At 37.9% G+C, this 23,403-nt stretch overlaps 1 protein-coding gene across 1 annotated transcript in view; it reads left to right on the forward strand.

Annotated features, from left to right (window-relative positions):
- Positions 1–858: 858 nt before the first annotated feature.
- TRMT11 (tRNA methyltransferase 11 homolog (S. cerevisiae)) overlaps positions 859–23,403 on the forward strand; it is a 23,959-nt gene continuing 1,414 nt past the window's right edge. Inside the window, exons 1-12 of the mRNA XM_009695665.1 lie at positions 859–873; positions 1,884–1,949; positions 2,645–2,718; positions 5,030–5,111; positions 5,207–5,299; positions 6,326–6,460; positions 8,130–8,286; positions 12,382–12,462; positions 13,147–13,311; positions 14,712–14,784; positions 15,524–15,655; positions 17,999–18,119. Coding sequence (XP_009693967.1) covers positions 859–873; positions 1,884–1,949; positions 2,645–2,718; positions 5,030–5,111; positions 5,207–5,299; positions 6,326–6,460; positions 8,130–8,286; positions 12,382–12,462; positions 13,147–13,311; positions 14,712–14,784; positions 15,524–15,655; positions 17,999–18,119 — 1,194 coding nt within the window. The remainder of the gene's footprint in view (positions 874–1,883; positions 1,950–2,644; positions 2,719–5,029; positions 5,112–5,206; positions 5,300–6,325; positions 6,461–8,129; positions 8,287–12,381; positions 12,463–13,146; positions 13,312–14,711; positions 14,785–15,523; positions 15,656–17,998; positions 18,120–23,403) is intronic.

A 23,403-nucleotide genomic window follows, 5' to 3' on the forward strand; every position in this document is an offset into this window, starting at 1 on the left:
TCCATTTCCCTTTTCTTGTACTCTGGTGACTGCTCAGCCATGTGTTTGGCTTTGTGATGAGCTGCGTTAGGGACCTCATTTGTCTGAAAAGTTAACAAAACAAGCAAGGACAGATTTCATTTTTTTTTAGCCAGTTCAGCTGCCTGATCTCCATCTCTACCACACCTGCACATGGGATATGAGAGGACTGCTTTTCTTCTGATGGTGGTGCTGGATCACAAGAGCCGAAGGTGTTTGTTGAAGTCCATGTTTGTTGTTAAGTGTCTATAGAATAAAGTTCTGTGTTTCGTATTTCTTAGTCGATAAGAAACCATGCTCCGTAGACAGGGATCTCTCTTTGGTTAGATCAGATGCTGAAGCGTAACATCAGGCATCCTGTTTTCCAGCACAGGTTGGCTCTAATGGACAGACAGATGCACGTCAAGTGTTTTCTTATCGATATCTTGAGGCAGATCTGTCCAGTGCTTCACTGTTCTTTACTCTTGGAAGGATCTTCCCAACCTCTCATCCAGAGCACTGCTGTGATCTGAACCTGGTGCTCTCGTTTCCTCCCTAGTAAACGTCGAAAACAGATTATTACCTTCCTTTGTCACAGCAACCTTTGGAGGTCATGATCATGTTTCTCTCCAAGCCTTTCCTCGCAGGCTGTGTTTTCTCTGCTTCTCATTCTTATCGCTTTCCTGTAGATAATATTACCAGTAGTGTGTGAAGATGCCACCAATTCATGTGTAAAATCTCAGGTGCTTTTGGTGTCGCAGGACCATACAATGAAATAGCTACACGTAAACTTTTATTCTCCTGGAGAAACCCCCCTGTTTTTTCCAGCATTTCTTATGTCCTTTCTACGCAAGTGGAAAGATGGAAGTGAATGGGGTAATGTCCCCCTAAAGCCAGGTGCTGGTGTTAGGTTGGGGATTTCTTTTCCTCTGTTTTTTGGGATACTTCGTGGTAATTTTTTTTTATTTACCTATTCTGTTCAAATCTAAGCCAATATAAAAATTTGCTTCTATGTTCTTTTGCCGGTAACGTTCAGAGGCTGCAGCGTGTCGTTTCTAGTGAAGGGGCTGTGTGAGAAACATCCCCAATGTTTACCTCTCATTTCAGTTCAAAAGCCTCTTTAGTGGGTGTTCTTTTAATTATTAGTTACTAGATTTGTTTCTTGGAGATTTGCTGTTTTGTGTGTTCAGTTTATGATCTTTGATTTAATTTACTCTGCAAAAGACAGCTCTGGAGGAAAACTGTTGAGATACTTGTAAAGCAGAGAGGTGACAGAAAAGGAATTGATGCGCGGTGCTGGGCCCGGCCCTGGCTGAGAGCGTTACTAGCGAGACATTGCTTTTCCTTGAATTAGTCAGAAAAATATTTTAAGACTAGATAGAATAATATTGTAAGAGGAATATTCTTGTGAGAGTTCAGGATTGAACAGTAAAGATTTTGATGAAGGAGAAAATGCAAAACGGTGGGATTTGATTACTGGAATTAGCCTCACTTGATCTTACTGTGTTATATACAACTTTTCATAACCTAACCATAGTTCATTCCTTTGCTATGAACTCTGAGAAAGGTATTCAGCTACTTTTGTAGCAGGAGGGTCTAACTTTTTTCGGTTCGTGAACAGTACATACAAGCTGAATTTAACTGTGAACCCCTGCCCTATCCACACAACTACTCCAAGAGTGTTTCACTGTCAGTTCCCACAGTAAGTCGGTAATAAACGCCATTCTTTTTTCAGTTGCTATCTCTAACGTTTTGTTCGTAATCCCTATGGGGGTCACAGTCTGCTTTGGAATTTATGGTATGCTGCTTTTTTTTTTTTTCTTTCTTTCTTTCTTTAAAACATTATTTGATGCTCCTGAAGCCTGACCTTTATGTTTTCACTTTAGGAAATAACATCTTTGCTCTCGCTTTATGGTGGACAATTCAGCGGTGAGCAGGAAATTCGTGTAAATGTAAGTGACAACTAAATATTTTACTTGAGTGCATGTACAGTATTTTTATTAAATGTGGGTAGCTGAGTAAATTTTAAAGTTTCCTAGGAAAATAAGAAATATTCCAACATCAAACAAGTCTCAATTTCAATAAAGACTGGGAACTGAGTGAAGAGTGCACAACATGCACCTCAGGATGTCTTCCTTTAACGGTGTGAAAAGAAACGATGCCATCTGCTGGGAGGCTTTCCTTTCTTTTTAGAAGAGCCAAACCATGAAAACACTCACCAGCAGTTTGAATTTGGTGTATGTGAGACAGCGTATCTGGAAGAGTGAAGCTAGGAAGCCTTATGATTCTGGTCTTAATGCTTAGTCAGAGGATGTTACTGTTTTTTAGATACTGCTTGTGTGTAATGAGGTGTTTTCAGTCTTTAGAGGATGAATAATCTAGAGAAGTGTAAATAAATAAAATTTACCAAGGCAAAGATGTGGGAAAATGAAATATCTAATAAAATTTCTCAGACTTTCAAGCCAAGTATACAGTTTTACCTCAGATTAAATGTTTTGTCCTCATGTTCTCTGTACAGTTAACAGCTTTTTTTTTTTAATCATCAGCGTGCATGTTCTGTCTTTATAGAACAGAATTGTGTAGCTGTGGAATTGATGTGACATCCTGCAGCTAGGTATTTGCATCACTTATCTTCTCTTTATTTCAGTCTCCATTTTGGATTCTCAATATTCCTTCAGAAGAGATGGGAAGGGGACTAATGAAACGGACAGTATGTGCAAAGTAAGAGGTGCAAAATCTTGTAAATGATAACAGAGACAGTGGAAAATTGTTCTGCTGTATTGTGGCAAATACTGATTTTTTACGGAGTCTTAAAACAGTCTCTGATTACCTCTAGAATTGAGGAGGCGTTACTGGAGCCTGTAGGACTGAGTACATAGCATGCCTGTCCTCTTTACTTAGCGTACGGTCAATGCAGGGTCTTGAAATTGTGTTCTTCACTGCCGAGCCAGTACTTGTCTTGTAGTGTCACTGATGTTTTAGTCACCGTGAATAATATTTAGTTAGTGACTTGATTTAAAATGTGTGTGGAATTGAAAGATAAAACCAGTGATGCGTAAAAACTGAAAATCAAGTTTGGAAGGGAAAGGTTGTGTCACCCTTCTAGTGCTGGTATCTGAGCCCTCAGCCCAGACCGCTGCAGCAGAGGTCCTTCTAGAAAATTCAGGACCACAGGAATATGCCAGAAAGTGATTGTTCCAGCTGCTCTCAGTCCTTTTTAGAGGTGTCTATGTAATACGCTTTCCAGTGAGGCTTGAGAGATACCTCGGAGAGACGGTTCAGGATGAGAAGCAGCATAGCTGTGGTATGGCTCTCTGACCACACTAAATTTGTGGTGTCTGTGCTGTCTTGTTCAGAGTTAGTTTGGGTGCCTCTGCAGACCGTTGCATGGTCCCTGTTGGGTACTTGTTGTGTCAGGTATTCAGTTTTACCTACAGTCACTTGGGCTGTCTGCTCTAACCTAAAGAAACGCCATGTATACAAAATTGTCCTTATGACAGTATGTTTCCAATGGAGATAAACTGTACTGCACTTCAAAAAGCAGTGGTAGGCAACTAAGGAAATAAAACATGACAAAACAGCTTGCAAATGTTCCATACACCATGCTCTCTCAGCTAATGTATGCTTATTTTATGTAGAAAGCATAACTGGCCCACGTTTTTTTTCCTGGCCTACTACTGGTTGTAGGGAGATACGTAAGTTTTAGTGTTAACATTGCTGGAGCATCTCCATTGCACTGCTAATCAATATTAAAAGCTCTGAAGTATACATTTATCTAAATAAAATCTCTCCAGCATTTTATGTTTTTATTTCCAATACATCTAGAAGTGTGAAAGTAAATGAGCCTGAAGATGTTATAAGAGCATCTTCAACAGTTGAATAAAATTCAAAGATGAAAATGCGGTTCTCTCTAGTACAGCCTATGCTGTCAGCATTTTCATTGGTCTATCTATAAATATAGTTTAAATTATCACAGTAGATGAATTAGATACTTTAGGAAAAAATTAGACACTGCAAAAAATGTACTTTTTTCAGGGTAAATGCAGGTTAGAAATATAGTCTTAAATAATTTATTCAGGAAAGGAGTACTTTAACAAAACAGCTTACCACTGGGCCTTGGTATCTGTTATTGTCACTTACTAAAGTGTAGTTCTCTTATTTTTGTTTAAATGAGCTAAACCTTGAACATTTTGAAGATTTTCCTTCAGGAGTCATCTTTGAAAAGGTACTACATGGCGCTGCTGATCCTTAAAGACTCTGTTTATGGTGTGTTGCAAATGCACATGTGAGTGTCTAACATTATATGCAGTGACACTAGGATTCCTGTACTAAAAGGATTTTTTTCTTTGATATGGAAAGGCCACTCGATTGGGATGTTTGAGTGCTGGGGGAAGGGTCTTTGATGTGGTGGTGTGCCTTCGTTCCAGTCGCATCGGTTCTCTTATCTTCCAAGGCAATGCTTTTCATCAAGCTGTTAATATGGAAACAGACAAAAAAAAAGTGTAAGAAGACAGCACGGTGTTTAAATGTCTGAAAATGTCAGACTTCATAACCACATCTTAAAATGGGACAGAACCTCTGACAATGTCGTTATACGTAGGATGTTACAGTTTCATGGTTTGTGTTACTCCAGGGCAGCATAACACTTTGAAAGTCTGTTCTTGACCTTTTTCAGCCTTTGCTTACCCCATCAAACTGGTAGGTGCAAATGAATTTTGTCTCATTCACTAGTATCACTGTGTGCCAGAAAAAGGTCTGGTGATATCCAAGGGTACTAAGACTGGCATTTACCTTTTAGTATATGTTACCAAACAAAAAAGCATCGCTGAAATACCAGTTTAGGACTAAAAATAAGTGTGTCCCTGTTAAGAACAAAACTTATGCTTGTGCTAGGAGTTAAGTACTGCACTTCATTACTCGGTGAAGCAAAGCCTAAACACATCGGCCAAGAAGGTTAAAAGGAGTTAAGTATCTGTAAGGCATTTTTTTTTCTTCCTATGTGACTGCACTCTCAAAAACTTTTTAATTTCAGGTCTATATTTGAACTATGGGGTCATGGAAGATCTGCGGGGGAGCTCTATGCATCTTTGAAGAACTATCCAATGGACAAGATGGTATGAATATAAAGAATCTGGATGGTATGGTTCCTTAATTGCCCTGAATAGCACTGCAGCTGTACTAATGAAAGTGTCTTTGCCTTTTTTTTCAGCTTCCGTATCTACAGTCAGACTCTACTTACAAAGTACATATTCATACATTTAATAAAACACTGACCCAAGCACAGAAAATAAAAAAGATAGATGTAAGTAGATGTTTAAGAAATCTTTGACATTTAATTTAATTGATCATGTTGTTCTTATTCCGTGCTATCCATGTATTTAAGTTTGGGTTTCCTGAAGATCTTAGGGCAGTTTATGGCTTATGTCTTACCAGCTCTAAATGAGATCTTTGTGTCTGAATTAACATTCCCTCAAAATTCATTACTTTTTTTTTTTTTCCCCCTAAACAGACCATGTAAGACATATACAAAGACAAACAAATATCACTGCTGATTTCAGCCTAGTGTTCTGGGGAAACTGAAGCCTACTGCCCAAAACTATAAGATTCGAATGGCTAAAGTTAGGTGCTAGATTGTTGGAAAATCTGTTCCTTGATCTCCATGTTAGGCATTTATCGTTGCAGAACGTGGAACAAATTACTTCAGTTGCATGCTGTGGATTGTGTGCTGATTTCCTGGTCTGTCCTTATGCTTTTGTCTGCACTTGTGCTCTCCTCCTAACTGTATCTGTATTTTCTAAGTTGCTGTTAATTTTTGCTCTCCCACATTCTATTTTAGCAGGTATTTATTCTATTTACTTCATTTACAGAGGCTGAAATTATCTGTATTAATAGTAGCTGCCCTTTCCTGTTTGTTCAGTTTTTGCATACATGAAATAATACTGAGTATGTAAATTGGTGTAGCTGAACATCACTGAAACTTTAAATCCCATTGTTCATCATCAGTGTTGTTTTTATAACTTGAAAATTGCGTAATTAATATGCACAGTTCATTTCCTCTAAAGTTGGGTTCTGTTCAGTTAATAAAAATTGTCATGGTTCCTGATTTCTAATCCTTAATTATTTGAGCTATCTTTATTTACAAGAAAGGCATTTCAGAAATCCAGAGAAAATTAAGAATGTACTTTTAGTGCTAATCTATCATTTCTCACAAGTGGAATTGTGGTTTGGTTTTTTTAATTTATTTATTTTTATTTTTTTATAGGGTGCATGTTTCAAAAATTTGACCCTGGTTTTTTTTTTTTTGACTCTGTTTTTCTTTATTATATAGGCCCTTGAATTTCTGCCATTCAAAGGAAAAGTAAATTTAAAGAATCCAGAACACGTCTTCTGGATTTTGGAAGATTATGGTATGGACCCTAATAATGTTCCAGAAGAGCCCTTTCATCTGTATTTTGGTAGATGGGTGCGTGAGTACACTTACTTCAGTTCTTATGAGCTTGTATTTTCAGGAAAGTGTTCTTCAATTTAAATGTAAAATATTGTGTTGAGTTTTAATGGAAGCAGACAATATAATTATGGCTGAATCTGTCGCTGCATAATACACTGACGCAAGTCTTGAAAATCCTTATTGTGACTAGGAAAAAGCAGGTTAATTGAGCAATTTAGAGGTGGAACAAATTGAAGTTGTAGCTGGGAACACACCTTATCTTGCCCTTCACTGAGGGAACTCAACACAGCAGTGAGGCTGCACAGCTGTGGTGGTGTATTACATTATTGTAGGCTCAGATGGAGCTAAAAGCACCAGCAGCTTGTTTCAAACAGGAAGGATTTATGGGAACTGTAGGTGGCTTGTGGCCCTGCTGAGTTGCATCAGCCCCGCTGGAGCATTCTGTAAGTGCTTCAGGTGCTGACAGGCACCTCCACGGAAAGGCGCAGACTGATCCCCAAAGCTTTGGGCATCGGCGAGTCCAGCCCACAGGCATGCCCACCTGAGGAGACACTGACCGCAGCGCCGTACAGTAGGAACCATGTTCAAAAACTGTCTGGATCTTGTAATTTGAGGTCTTTACTGCAAACGTTCTTGCCCGTTGGGTATATGCACTCCAAACCTTCTACATTGTTAGGATATTCTGAGGAAAACTGGTCTCGTCTTTAATTTTTTGTGAGGAAAATGTGGTTCCCCAAAGGACATCTTCCAGAATGACACCAGCCACTGATGGGAATATGTGCTTGCAGTGTCCTGGGTCAAGGGCAGCTGGAATGAGGGAGAACCACTGCTGAGTTTGCACAGCTATGATCAGGGACTTGTGTACAGAGAAGTTAGAGATCCAAGTGATCTGTTAGCACCTGTGAATATTCTCCATGCCTGTGATTAATGTGAAAGCAACCTGCGTTGTGGCAATACTGCAAAACATTGCAGCTGTTGTCCCATCTGTGCTGGATTCCTGAAGTGTTTAAAAAAGAGTAAACCAACCTGAAAAACATAGGCAACTGTATTTTGTTTATCCAGTAAGATAAGTAAGATGTTGACCAGAGCTAGGGGATGGTTTTGGAAGAGCTTTTGAACATGTTTTCTTCCAGACTGCTTTTGTCCTCTTCAACATATTTTGGAAGTCTGATGTAAGAATGTTAGGATTTGATTTTTGTTTTTTCCAGTAAACTCTGATCTGTCAACACTATCCTAAATTTAGATTTTGAGCGTGACAGAAATGCCAGTGAAGATGGAAGTTCTGTGTGACCTTAAGCATGTGTGTGTGCACGCACATGTTAACATGTATTTCTACTCCTCATAATGTTGAAATTTTTTTAACTGTGAATTTCCAGGAGTTGTTTTTCTGATACCTAGAATAATAGCAAAGTTGCTCTAATTGTTATTTCTTCAGAAGAATTTTCCCTCTGAATTGTTTGTATATTTTTGACCTCTGTCTTGAAGAATTTATCTAGGTGTTGAACCAAGATATCTGTTACTTGGAAAGAAGTCCGTCATATTTTCAGATGGCAGAAAGCAAGCTGATGTGTTATGAAATGAAGAATTTCCTGTTTGTTGGATGGTGTCACTTAAACAAGTCTGTTAGCCTGTCTACTTATATCTTGTTTCTAAGACCTGACAGCAATTTTAAATGTTTCTACAGATTGCAGATGGCCAAAGAGAACTTATAGAGTGCTACAGTGTAAAAAAGAGACACTTTATTGGAAATACAAGCATGGATGCCTGCCTGTCTTTCATTATGGCAAACCATGGGAGAGTAAAACCCAACGATGTTGTATATGATCCATTTGTTGGAACAGGTATATTTTTTTTTTTTCCTACTGGTGGGAAGAACTGGTTACTGCTTTCAGACTTTTACCTGGCGCAGCGGCTTCTGGTGCTCAACTGATATTTGAGATACCAAAAGCAAAATGGTGATTATAAAATGAATGTTTTGTTAACTTGAAAGGGATCTTGGGGGAAGGAGCCCAACTTCAGAAGATGTAAACAGTGTATTTTACACTTCTGACAAGTCTGTCTTCACTATGTGATTTTATGTAACGTGGCTTAAACACCAGTTCGTGCGTGTCGTGATCTGCAGTGGCAAAGAACTGAAATTTGGCTAGAGGACTCTCTGCAGCCACTTTCAGAATGTTACAGGGAGCAGCATTTTTGGAGGTGGCTCTTTAAAGGAGTGCTGAGCACACTTCTGGGCATATAACACAACATAGCAATAATTAGGTCGTAGCATTTAGTAATGATCAGATCCTTGTACCATCACATCTTGTCTTCAGGATAATATTGTTCATGCTATGCATTCTCCTCCCCGATGAACTCTTCTTAGTTAACCCAGGAGGGGGAGCTTTTATTCCACTTATCACCGTGTGTGGCTTAGAAGTACTTTTTTCCTAAGGGAAACAGCTGTTTTGTAGGTGGAATAGAAGCTCTATTGTGTCAGGTTGTGCCATTTAATCATACAAGAGTATATTGTGTTAAGCTACTTATAGTAGTTTCTTCAAAAGCACAACAAAGGCTGTGTTTCTGACCTGGATTTTGCTAAACTTTGATCAGGACCACGTGTAAGGCATACAATTAAAAATACTTACAGTAATGGGAGGATGAGGAAAATTTGCTGCAGAAATCACTGCAGAGAAGTTACAGAGAGAAAAGACAACACTACAGGATCACTAGTAGGACAAATTCTTATTAGCATGTGGCTTCTCTGTACCATAGAAAACAGACCAGGCACATAATATTTTCAGAAACACAAGGCTTCAGTGAACTGAATGTTTTTGTCTTAAATTTTTGTTCATATGTGACCTGATGTTTTGCATGCATAATAATATCTTATGAAGCTTCCTCCTGCTCCTTGTGCTTGTCTTCATTGCAGGTGGGTGGTACTCTTTGAAAGGTTGAGGGAATTCCTCTACTTCATCTCTAAGCAGTCTCTTTCATTTCAGTGTCTATGGTTTTGTGTCTTTTTACAAAAATCTGCTAAACCTAAATCACAAAAAATTCTCTGAGAGCATTCGTTCTCTTGGGAGTGAAAATTGAAGAAAAAAAAAGGAAGGGTGAAGTTAGAGGAAGAAAAATCACATAGAAGTGGGAAAGCTATAGAAATTCAAGATAAATGTTAAGTTGTGTTTCAGTTCAAAAGGTAACATACACAAAATTCTCCCCAAATTGCCTAATGATTTGAATTGCCGTTTTTGTGGTTTTATTGCAGTAGACATCTGTAATATACAGGCTTGAGATTAAAGGGTACACAGGGACACTGGAGGTACAAAGTGGCACACCATTTGTTAGTAAAGTCTGTTTATGACTAAACAACTAAACAGTGGCTTTTGCACCTACTTTTGGCAAGTAAACCCCAGGAATTTCAATTGTCTCTTAAGGTCCTTTAGAGGATTTTCGAGACTGTCAGTGTGACAGTGCCCTGCCACTGGAATTTCGGGACGTAGTTCAGAGTTGAGAGTAATGCAGTGAGTTTGAGCTGATGGGTTTGGAAAGAACATACATTCAGGATTTGAGGAGTATTTTGGAGAAACTGCAGTTCAGATTTCTTTAATAGTGCAACTTTAATACCTGGCTTGGTTTCTTCCTGTTTTTTATGCTGAAAAGGTAAGTAGTACCAAATTAGAACAGCCTTGCAAAATGGTGCTTGTTTGTTGGAAACAAACTGGTTTTGCTGGATGAGTCAAATCGCAAGTCTTCCACATTGGTGTAAGAGTAGACAACTGGAATTTGTCCTTGGAATAAAAAGTGCTTTTGACCAGGCTGGTTTAGGAGACCTGGTTCACCTTTTTTGTAAAGCAGAATTGGAATGGCAGGGTTGTTTTTGATTTGTAAAACCTAACTTCCATAAGATGTTTAGATACTCTTTCTTCAGTGTTGGGCAGAAGGAAGCCTCAAGGTTTCTGGAAGAACAAATCCACTCTTTTACCCGAATACTTTGTACTTCCTCCTAGACAATCTGTTCAGGTTATTTCAGTAAGCTTGTTGTTTGTACCTTTAGAAGATATTTGTCCTTGCTTTCCCTCTGCCAGTTCATGATACTGCATAATTGCAAATGACAGGAGTTTTTTCTTTGACATCCTGGAGGACGGTATGGCCAGACCCTCATCTGTGCTGAAGAGGTGGGGGAAATAGTAGAAAGGCATGAAATTCTGTACCATCATCATTCTGCTAATAGTCATCAGGGGACACAATGATTATCTGATTAACCCTTTGTATACATGTTCAATATAGTAGGTCAAAGGGCTGGCCATATTAGAGTATTTAAGTATTCATGCACCTTCTGTGTGAACACAATTGAACTAGTACCAGCTGAGATTTATTAAAAGCTCTAAGTTCATGTTTTCCTGACTTTTTTTTTAACCCTGTGATTAAAAACATTCTTAGATGGGCAAAGTACTTTCTTCTTACTTTTTTTATAGGACTGGGTGGTATGCCATACTTGGGGTCAGGGCTAGCTAAGTTTGTCTTGACCCCCTGGAGGTACTGCCCATCTATTCTGAGGGATTGCAGCCGAGAAGGGAAATGGGTGACTCCTCTGGGGTGAGTAACCTTGCTTTTCCCTGATCCATTTCACAAAAAAAAGCAGAGGAATTTTTTTTTTTTTTTTCCTTTTTCCTTCACCTTCAGTTTTGGTAGACTTCATGAGTTCATTAGCATGTGACATAGGAGTTTTCTAGTGCCATGAGATGGGATCTTTAGCCTGTGCACACAGGGCATGTTAGGGATTTGTCGGTGCTGATTGGGGTGGCGTGGGGCAGTACAGCCACCTGAGATGCTCCTCTCCCTGCTGCCATTGAATGGGAGAACTGGTCCCACCCGCATAGGCATCTTGCACGTTGTTCCTTGTGCTGGGCAACTCTTCAACCTGCAGCAATCATCCCCTTTTATTTTAGCAGGACTGTTTGTATCCATAAGCAGTTGACCTCAGTAGTGTGGGGTTCACAGCCTTGTTCTCAATCACTGTTCTGTTTTAAACCATTCTGTTAGCTACATACCTCCTTATTAACAGCTCAGCAACACAGGTCTTTGGTAATCTTCTGCTGTCCATCTTTTTTTTCATTTGGAAGCTGTTAAAGAGATAATGTCACTTGCTCTTTTCTGTGGGCTATTCAACCATTGCCTGGTTTCGAGGGGAAATTACACATGAATTTTTGATAGTTTTTTTTTTTAATTAGGAAAGCAGATGACAATAGTAGTGATTAAAAATTAATTTTATTGCAGGATGTGTACACTAATAAATGTACTGACGAAATAGGCAGCATACAGAAAAAATGCATCTGTATATAGCTTTCACGCTGCAAAACAATTACAGAAACTTTTTTGATATTGCTGTTTACATTGGAGATACTTACATTTACTGGGTTCTTGACTGTTGCTTCTTACTCAGGGAATGGCTACATTATACAACAGGTTTGATTTTAGACGTAGTTAAGGAGACTCACTTTGAGAACAGACACAGTAGAATTGCCATTTGTTTGATGATGATTTTTCAAGTTGTTTGCCAACAACTTGAAATTCTGCTTCTTGCAAAGTATAATAAAAAGTTTTGGTTCATGTAATTCTTAAAGGATCTTCTTGCCTTGAAATATAGAAAACCATAAACAAACTCCTAAGAACAGTCTCCAGAGATAAGGGGTGACATAGGGCATAGCAAGATAAGGAAGATCAGGTATAGCAGACCAGGGACTTACTGTTATTATCTCTGATGATAGTTGTGTAGTGATTCTAACTGGTTGGTAGTTTTAATTTTTTTTCTTTTTTTCCTTTTTTTTAATTGGGTCTAGCTTTGGGTCTAGTCTGCTACTGTTGTAAACTCCTGAAGTTCCTGAGCAAAAAATCCTAACACAGATAATATTTATGACAGCAGTTTATACTTTTCCCTTTTCTCCCCTTTATAGGTGGCCTTCTGATCTCCTCTGCACACTTTGGAGCATATGTGTGTGGTACTGATATAGATTACAACACAATCCATGGATTAGGTATGTTACATGTTTCTGAGACGTGGAAATCTTACTCTCTGGAATTTAAGAATACTGATGGTAGCAAATGATATTTAGTGGATTTTAAAGCAACATGAATCTTTACAGGATTTATTTGGTCATGTTTATTTTTATTGACCAATTTACTTGTATCCTGGCTAAGCTATTCTTTTATTTTTTAAGCAGGAAATAGTTAATAAAAGGAATAATGAAAACCAAAACAAAGTTCCAAATAATAATTACAACAGCTGTGTGCTTTCTTAGCCTGTGATGTAGGAAGCTTCTTGTAACCTAATCCAGGAAGTCTAATCCCATTCTTACTTCTCTGAAAAACTGCAGTGCAAATTATATCTGACTTTTGGACAGGATTATGACTGAGGGATAGTGGAACATCTTACAAACCAACATTTTTATAAATGTGTTCTGTGACACTCTATGCAGGTGGTGCAGCGGAACTTTACTTATGTGTTTTTATTATTCCTTGCCACTTTTGAAGTTTATCACAAATACTTGTGACAATGAGTAGAATAAGGCAGGAGATAAACTCTGGTTTTGTATGTGACATTTGATTCTTTTCCTTTGAATTAAATGATACAATATATGAAAGTTTTTTTCAATAAAATAGTTTGTTGTTGAGTAAGCTTTTCTTTTTTTTTTTTTTTTTTCCCTATTCCCTGCCCCCAGGCAAGGCAAGCAGAAAGAATCAGAAATGGAGAGGGCCGGATGAAAATATCAGAGCTAATCTCCGACAGTATGGTTTAGAGAAATATTACCTTGATGCACTAGTTTCTGATTCTTCAAGACCAATATGGCGAAAAGGGATGCTGTTTGATGCAATTATTACAGATCGTAAGTTTGTTAATGCTTTTTGAGGTCTCATAACAATGGCTAAAAGATTATTGCCTATGTCTATGCCTGTGTACATTGATTTAATGTCTTGCTGAGTGTTCAGATCTGCAGTTTCCATGTTACAAAGGATGACCGTTGAGAGCAGCACTGTGGAAATTGGATCTGCATTTGACATCTATGCATTTATTTTAAGGATCGTTATAAATGTTTAACAAAGCTGGCAATAATATTTTCTTCCATGGAGAGAATATTACGTTCGCCAGTAGAAATCAATATGGCTGAAAATCATCCTTTGAAGAAGTCTCATTCAGTAAAGGCATAACTTTATTGATGCATGGAGGCTTCTTATCAGAATGGTCCATGTTGCTGTTAGGACTTCTTCTGCGACACACTGGAGTCTGCCATGCAGCTCTGATGGACTTCTGGAGATTTATGTTAAGTGTTTATTGGAATGCTTCCAAAGAGAAATTTTAATGCATTTCTGATACACTTAACTACAGGCAGCACTAGTGCTTTGAAAAGATGCTCCGCTCTTTTAGAAACCTATATACTTAACACCATTTGTCATGCATGAGAGGGAGTGGAGGCTAAGGGAATAAATAAAAGACCTCAATACAGCAATTTCTGATCTGTAGTGCTGGCTGTCACGATGACACATATCAGTTAGGAATAGGGAGTGTGACTTTTCTTTGTGGGTTGCCTGCTAATTTTTATTTGTCCTGTTTGGCAATAACACAACATAGAATATGAATATGACTTAGAACTGAGTTTGCAAATTGTGTCAACTTCTGTGTTTACAAAATGGTTATATTCGTGCTTCCATGATGCTGAAACAAGTCTCACAAAACCAGATGTGTTGAACGTGAAATAAGTATGTGCAAAAATGTGTAAGAAAAAGCCATCTCTGGCTCTTCCTATCTGTGTGAGAATTGCCATTCATGTAATGTGTTGGCAAGAAATTCCAATATATACAACTTTATTTTGAAAAAGGTTAGCTAAGTGCTATGGAAGAGATATTTGTGTCTGTCAAACATAGGAGGATGGAATTGTTTGTCATGTGTTGGAAATGTAAAGAATATCTTTTAATGGACAAAACAGAAAAGCATTGTCCTTTGTAGTGTAGCAAACGTCTAGGCTACTAGAAGCCTCTTGCAGCTGAAGGGCTTTCTTTGAAACAGTTTTAAAGTAACCTTTTGGAGCAAGAAACTTTTAATAGATCTTGAAGAAATTACCCTTACCAACTTACCAACTTTTACTTTGTAAAAGATTCTCTTTTTTTTTTTTTTTTAACTTTGTATAAGCCACAGTGTGTGCAATGTTGTGTGTGTATAATAGAATTGTATGTTATTTGGACAAAGGGTGAGGTTCTCATCTCTGCATTGTACATTTACTTTGTGTAGCACCATATGGTATCAGAGAAGCTACTCGCAGAACGGGTTCACAAAAGGAAACGGTTAAGTCAGCTGAAAGAAGGTAAGTAAGCTGTCTTGCCTGTTGTAGAATATAAATGTCTTAATGGAAACCCAGTCACAGTTTTCAAATCTTTATTCTTGATTGGCTGTCAGCAGTTAAAAAAAGATGATAGTAATAATAATTAAAGAAAAGCCCTTTTTGTTCTGTTTGCAAAACTAGTATGTCACTTCTTGAAATCCTCTTGGTCTTGTTCTCCGTGCTTATCATTTGCATGTGTTCAGATTTCAAATCCTGTTTCTCGTTGTGAACCAGCATTACCTTGTGTTTCCTGTTCTTAGAAAGTTCTCTTCAGTCCCTGCAAGCTGCAAAATCAGTCTAAAATGGAATACCTCTATTTTACCTTAACCTTCTCTCTTGGATTTCTGCTGCTTCTTTCTCTTCAGAGATAACACGTGGCTTCTCCACTGCCTGGCCTTCCTTGTCTTCTGCCTTTTACTCTAAATTGCCCTTAAAAAAGATGCTGTGCAAAATAGCTATTCCCAGCATGCTTGTGATTCTTTGACTTCCACAAGTACAAAAGATAATAGTCTAAAGAGCCAGTAGGGGAATTTGGGAAGTCATATTCCTCGTAGTAGAAGTTGTACTCCTGGATTGTCCTGGGTAGTTTTGCAAATTTCAGATAGTGCTATTTTGTGGTTTGGGGTTTTTTGATTAGGTTGGGTTTTTTTAATTACTATTTTTAATTAAATGCAGGTTTTACCTGTGCTTTTATGTTTACACTTGTAACTTTTTTGTTTAGCACAGAAAATCACATCTTCGTTTCATCCAGTTATCATCTAAGTGACATCTTTTTTGACCTGTTGAAGTTTGCGGCAGAGTATTTGGTCATGGGAGGAAGATTAGTTTACTGGCTGCCGATATACAGGCCTGAGTATGTATTCTTGATTTCTGGTATGTAGTATGTCAGAATGGATGCTACATTCTCACTGTGCTTTCTTTTGGGGCATGGTACAGCTGGAACTTCCATAGTACTCGCACTTTAGAGTGTTGCTCAGACTTCATATTTTAAAACTTCATATGAGGGAAAGCAGATTTTGAAATAAGTTTTTTTGGATGGAGATAATTCCTGACTATTATCAAAAAGAAAAAGCCTTCACATGTCCTTGCAAATGCATGTCCAGTGGGTTGAGGTTTAAGCTTAGAAAATGAAACTTTCAAGGTGCAGATAGATTTCTAAGATAGTAGTAGCAAGGCTGTTCTTAATATGTGTTTCTACTGGAGTAATTGATAAAGGTGCCTGACAGGGTTCTGTAAGAGCACATTCTTGGCCCTTTGGGGTTTGACACTACTAATTTAGCTTTCTTCAGAGAAATCAAAAGTCAAGTGACCAAGAGATGGTAGTGAGAGGCGGGAAGCATAGGGGAGCAGCCCTGTTAAGGATGAGAGAGGCCAGCAGAGACTGCAGGATGCTGTCTGCTCAGTAGTGCAGCCTGGAATTAGAACTGGGTTTAAAAGGAAAGACATCTGTTTGCATACCTGACTTCATCATCTCTTCGATAAGGTTTTGAGGGTGTTGGTTTTTCTTTTGGTTTGTGTTTTTGTTGTTTTTTTTTTTTCATAACTATTTCACAGTAAAGTGGGGAGTTGATGTATGGTAGCTGTTTCTAAATATCTTCCGGATGTAGATATGCTCTGAAGGTAGCTTCTGCAAGGTCGTATGTTTCGATGTGCAGTCAAACTGTACTGATATATAAAGTGGTGTTTGTCCCTGATTTCACCATAGAAATGGCTTGTGACAGTCGTACATATAATTATCACATGCTGTTTTGAAAATTTGGAAGTCAAAAGGAGCCATTTCTATTACGTGCTTCTGTAACAGAAGAGTGCTATTAACAGTATTATAGCTAATTGTTCAAAATATCTATCTGTACATGCTTAACTCTGACAGACTGTGTGGTTGTGAATTCTTAGATTTCCATGTCAATAAACTCTGTTTGGAATTACTGAGTTTATTCTATTTGTCAAGATACCAGAGCTTTTTGTCTACTCATTGAGCATTGGTAAGAGCATGCTTCTTTGGTATGGCAATATAAAGCGTTTAACTTTAGATAACGCTCATTGAACATTGGTAAGAGCATGCTTCTTCGGTACGGCAATATAAAGCGTTTAACTTTAGATAACTATGAACTGCACATTCTGGTTCTACTTTAGTTGCTGTTTTGGCGAGATCAGCTCTCTCAAGCTGTAGTTGGGTTGCTTCTTAAAAAGTGAATTCATATATACTACTATGAATTGAAATACTGAAGTTATGATATTAGCACAGAATATTAGTATAATCTATTTTGAGCTGTAATGATGAAGACAGAAACAAACATTAAAGCAAGTATGTGGTGGAAAGATGAGATACTGTGTACTAATATGTTGTGTTATCAAATATTTCTTAGCAACACCTGCCGTTGGGTTCATGTGTTATTTGAGATCCTTGTGTATTACCTTAAATTAAAACCAGAACTGGATTAAAATGGATGTCTGTTAAAACCACTGGTACTATATTTCTTACTTGATAATGTTCAGAGTTTTACCTGAAAGAATGTAGAAATATATGCATTATGCTAACAGACAAGGCTTTTTAACAAAGTGATAGTGATCTATCCCTCTGCAAGATAGCATCTCACTCCAAAGTTTACTCTTTCAATCTGACATTGAAATCATTGTTGAGTCTGAATTCTTTTAATTCCTTTGCAGTCAGGCTTTTATATGGTTATGAAGAGAAACTTTTAAGATGTGGCAGAGTGCCTACCTTTGTAAGAGGAGGAGGCAATTCGGTGGTACTAGATGCATCAAAAATCTTGTGTAATAGAAAAAAAACAGTTGAGAATGAATTTGATTCTCCTTTGTCAAAAGCATGTTTTGACTTCACCTAGCAGTAGTAGTGACTTGATTCCATATGTGAGAAGTGACTGAAAGGTTGTTTTTCGATCTGGAATTTTTGGAACAATGCAAAGAGGCAGTACTCTCTGGGTTTTTTCTTATTTCCAAGTCTGTATTTGGTGTTGTCTTACTTGTTTAATAGCTCACTATTTTCTTTAAGAAATGTCAAGATTTCCATCAACACCTAGATGGATCCTATTTTGAGTTGTATTACATTTGACTTCTCCTTCTCCCAGAACAATACATTTACTTGGTAAAGTGCATTCAGAAAATCCACTTCTTTACAGGAAAAATATGAAGCTCCTCCTGAGCTTACAGCTCTATGAATGTTTATTTATTCCAGATATACAGAAGAGATCATTCCCCGCCACCCGTGCCTGAAACTTATTAGCAACTGTGAGCAGATGCTTTCCAGCCACACATCAAGGCGCCTGATAACCATGGAAAAGGTGAAAGAATTCAAGGTAAGCTTGAACTTTTGATTATATTATGTGAAATAGTAGCTATTCCATTCAGGAAAAGTTCATGCTCTTCAGCATTTAATCCTTATTTCTATCACACTTGAGTTTTTTATGATGAAAGTTGGAGCTTTTGTAAAATTGCCACACATTTCTTTAAAATAAATTGGGTAGTGATTTAAGGGACTGTTCTGTTTTTGGTTTTTTCTCCTCAGTTTTTGATGAACTTTTTATCCTGAGCAAGCCACTTAACTGTAAGTTCTCTTTCACACTATTACTTGTGAAAGTTGCATATGCTTTTCTGGGAAAACTGAACTCTCTGAATCCCATCCACAGAGATGTCTAATTTCCCATTGATTTCAAAGTGTAATTTGATGCCCAAATAAATACTAAATGCCTTTGTGGGTCTTGCAGTACAGGTAAACTGTATTCAATCCTGTTGCTTCATTTTTAGAGTGGTACTTTTTTAGCTTTTGAAATAATATTGTAGTTTTGACATAAGTACAGTGAAGGCCACTGTGGGGTTTTTTTGTTTGTTTGTTTTGGGACACGCTAAGTTCCTCTCCTGAGGCACTGGGACAAGGGAATGTTGCATTCAGATCTCCTTTCCGTTCTTGCTACTTCTCTCACCTATTACTGTTAAAAGAAATGACAAACAAAGGTGAAGCACATTCTTAATGAAGACACAGGCAAACGGTAAAGCAAGTGTTTTTAGTACATTCCTTGTCAGTTGGAAGAGCTATTTTAAATGACAGGAGATACAGTCAGACTGCTGTGTCTGCATGGTGCTTGCACTGATAACACAGCAGCGTTTCAGTCTGCATTCATAATGCTAATGATGACTGAGATTCTCAAGCAACACCTGATTTTTTTTTTTAAAACACTGTGTGGAGTTCAGAGCCAGAGCTGCCAACTTCACCAGTAGCAAACCAAGAGGGTAAGTTGTGAAAGTTTTTGACATACATGTCTCAGAGTGTTCATGGAGGTTTTCTGCAGGAGTTTTATTACTGTCAGTGCTGTAGGATAACATGTTCTAATTTAAAAAATATATCCACCCTTCTGTGAATAGACTTTCATCATCTGTTATTCTTGTTTTGTGGATCATCTGTTCTTCAGTACATGCTTTGACAGGTTCATATCTGGAAATGCTTAGCTCTGAGCACCTGAGTCTAGTTGGCAGGCTTACTGCTTAGATAAAACTGTGCAGGTGCTTACACTCAGGGACTCCAGATGTCTTTTAGATAATTTAAAGATACCAGAACCCATGCACAGTTTCCGATGGTGCAAAACTTGTCCAAATAACAAAATACATGTTGACTCCTTAGCTAGTGCCTGCTTGGTTTAGGGTCGTCTTGTTTGGTATCTATCTAAGATTTCCCCGCCCCAGTGTCCCTTACCTAGGACATGTTTTTTCCTGTCTTAATATCCTGAACGGTCTTTCAGTTGGATACTTCTGACTCACCAGATATGATCATAAAATTCAGTCGTTGGAGATTTGGCCATTTCTTTTTTTCCCAAATGAAGGAGTGAATTTTTCTGAATATGCCAGCATTTATGTTTCCATTCAGTTCCTGTCTGCTTTACTAAACTGGTTTGTAACAGGCACTCACAAATGCCTTTTAATTCAGCTTAGTGTGGTACTCACAAGTGACTAAGAAATTTTGCAAAAAGATTTCACTGTTAACACTCTAAACTCTTAACTGGTGATGAATTCAATCAGTTACTGAACGTGAAATTGGTGGTGCAATTTCATTGTGCTTGTATTGTAAAGGAGACCAAAGTGAATCTAAAAGTGAATATGACTAGGTGAAGTATTGATCTACCATAATTAATCATAAGCATGAAGATCATAAATGTTGGATTAAAAACCTCACAAAAGGTGGTATATAACTCACTGTCTTGCAAGCATCCAGTCTGTTCTATTTACGTTTATGATGAAATTGTGCCAACTGGAAAAGATTTCTTACTGAATACAGTGTTGATATGAATAGACTTTTCCAGCATATGCACAATATAAGCGGAAGAGTTGTTTGGTTTTTAACATTTCAGGCTTTTTTTGGACAGCCACGGTGGTCATTAGTAACTCCTTTCCTCCCCAATCTTAAATTATAGTGATAATAATAAAAGTGCATTAAGGCAGTTGTTGTAGATGGCAGCTAGCAGTAGCCAGCTAGCAACTTCTAGTCTTCTAAAACTCTGAAGGCGGAAGAATCAGAGCTTTATCTTTAAGCTTCCTCCTCTTTCGTCCACCTCTTTCATTATTTACTAGAGATCTATAACACCTTTTTTAGTCTTGTCTTTAGAACAAATAAGTGTTGAGTTGAAAACTCAAATTAGCAAAAAGCAATTTGGTAGCATGCACTTTGACAAGAATTTTATTGGTTTTCAGTTGTCACAGAAGTCATCATAAAACATTTCAGAGCAAAAGTTTTATGTGATAACTATTGTTCGTGATTAGTCTCCTGTTCTGAGAACTTAAATTATTCAAAGTGAGAACCAAGGATGATGATAAAGGATAACCAGGGATTAACAAACATCTTCAGTTCTGACTTTTGCAAATATAGGAGCAAGTCTTTGTCGTCTTGGTAATGCTGGCAGACTGGGGAAAGAGCTGACTTAGTGCCAAGTAGGCTGATCATTGGAAATGATTTCTTGGGAAGTCTCACTCTTTTGTGTTGAATAACCAATTACAAAGTTTATGCCTTGAAAACTATGTACAGTTGTTTCAAAGGAAATAAGTGAAAAAAGCTACTCATCCCTAGCTGCAGGTGTGTATCGCAAGCAGTACTCCTTGTTCCTCTTCCAGTGTGTTGTGTCAAAAGGAGGAAAGAGACTGTTTCCCTTTAAAACACTGTGGTTCAACTCCATTCCCTGAATGTATTTTTTTTTAAAAGGTAAGAGTAAAGAAAAAACATCCATATTGACTGCACTGGACAGTTAATGCACTTGAGGAAGAGTTGACACTGCCACTGCCATGCTCCATAAGAGATCTTCTCTTACTCCAAAACATTCCTGTCAGATATTTAGAATGCATGTTCTGCCAATTTATGCTACTCAAGATAGAGCTTAGCTGAGGATGCTTGACTAGCTTCCTTACTGAAATGAGCTGGTGCCTGATGCCCAGGCAAATTCTAGTGCAAGTGGTCAGCATAAATTCTTTTGTGAAGACTATTTTTGGCAAGTTCTTATCTCTGTAGTTAAATGCAGCCTATCCCTAGTGTTCAGATTGTACCCATTCAGCTCCCCGTGTAGCTATACAATACTCTAAGGTAGAATTTGTTCAGAAATCATTAGTCTCTAAAATCCAAGAATTCCTTTTACTTTGATCAGTTCTCATGTTGCCCATAAAATTGTTTTGACTAGTAAATGTCAGCAGTGAGAGGCATCTCCAGGTAGTTCAGGATTTCTTATTTTATTTTCCCTTTTTTAAGAAGCAATTCCCAATCTATTATTTTCCTTTAAAGCAATTACCATCTTTATTAGGCAGTCATGTCTGTACAGGGCAGAGGTAGGGGATGGAAGCTCTTAAGATGGAATCATTGTGATGTGGCTCAGCAGCTTCTCTTTGTCAGCTCTTCCAAGAAATCTGTGCCTGACTCCAGATCTCCTCTCATCTAGTGAGCAGTGATTTGCATAGCTTTTGATGAGGCCTGGATTTACCAAATGGATTCTGCTGTGGAGTGATGCACCAAACCTGTTTCCATTTGATGAATGCAGATGTTCCTCTTACAGCTGTGTTTAACTTGAAGTTTGTTCTCTTACATATCTTACCCTCTCTTTGCCCTAACCAGCTTGGGGGTAGCTGGGGGTAGTTCCTTTCTTCCTTCCTCCCTTCACCCTGAATCAGCATTTTGTTACGTGAGGAATCAAAATGAATGGTGTACAGATGTGTGACCTCTTAGAGGTTGTGGGGATTAATTTTTATGTTAAAATACTGTTGACCCATATATCGTTATCCTTCAAGGTCAAATATCCCATCCATTTCTCAAAACAAGCAAATTATGTGGAATTATTGTTAAAACACATCCCAAAGGTATAAAATATATTATGTTTAGGTCAAAGAAGGATTTCTGACCTGCAAATTCAGGAGAACAATAAGTGCTCTTTCTCTCAGAGTGGTCCTGTGTAAGAGACCTGAAGAAGTGGGTGCAGGCTGGCTGAGAAAGGAGCATGTCTTAAATCCTCCTTGTTTCCTATCTGCCTATAGTAATTTTTTTTTTTTTTTTCCCATGGACATGTTAAAAGCCTGTTGATTATCAGCCTGAAAATGATCTTGGAGATGGCAGTCTCTCCCAGGTGACCGAAAGACAATAGATAGTACTGTGTCTGTGGTGGGTTTAATGAGGGCATTTTCTTCTGCTGTTTTCCAACAGTGCAGTATTTAAATAGAACTAATTTGCTGCTACTGGTGTACATGCTTTACGTGTTAGATATCCACATGGCACTTAACATTTAGCAAGTTAATTTAAGCCAGTGGCATGCTACTGATGTCTGCTAGGATAGCAGATGAGAAGTACTTCATAGGAATATGTGACTGTCCAGAAGAGGGCACTTGTACCTGCACACAGACGTCGTGCTGTGTTGAAAAAGCTTTTGTTTCACTCCTTTAGAATGTGTATTAGGATATCCGAAGCAAGATGAGGTGTTGGTCTTGCTAGGTGAAAGCCTGGAAAGGCTACAAAATAGCTGAAGAGGGAGATTGTCCACTAGGATTCAATTCATCCTTGCATTGTACTGCTTTTGTAGTACGAAAATATTGTCTTAAGTCTACTTCCATGTTCCCACTACTTTTGCTAAAAAATTCCACAATAACCTTATCTTCAAATATGAACAAATAACTCTGAACTTAAGTAATGAACCAATCTGTATGTTGCTGCATTGCTTAAAAAGAATCACAACAATGCATTTGAGAAGAAACACTCTCAATGCATTGAGAAGATACACTTAGTGAAATAGAGGTTTACTTCTGTCGTATGCTTGTTTTTATTTTCTCTTTGCACGGTTGAGTTGTTCTATGTGAGGCAGCTTATCTCAGTTCTGTCTTGCTATTGAGTATAATAAACTGACGTCAACTGTAAGCGTAAACCTGTTTTTAAAAGTTGCCATCGGTTTTCTTTAGCACTCAGATTGAAGTTTGATGTATTTTTATCTCACAGCATTGATAACATTAGTTGACAAGTATCTTAATTGTATAAAGCCACAGTACATGATGAACTAAACCTTTGTATATATAATGGACCAATTTTCTAAACTGTGTTCTTGGCTGATGTCAAGTAAGTGTTATGTGTAG

This window comes from Cariama cristata, unplaced genomic scaffold (assembly GCF_000690535.1).
Source record: "Cariama cristata isolate BGI_N322 unplaced genomic scaffold, ASM69053v1 scaffold16072, whole genome shotgun sequence".
Lineage (NCBI taxonomy): Eukaryota > Metazoa > Chordata > Aves > Cariamiformes > Cariamidae > Cariama > Cariama cristata.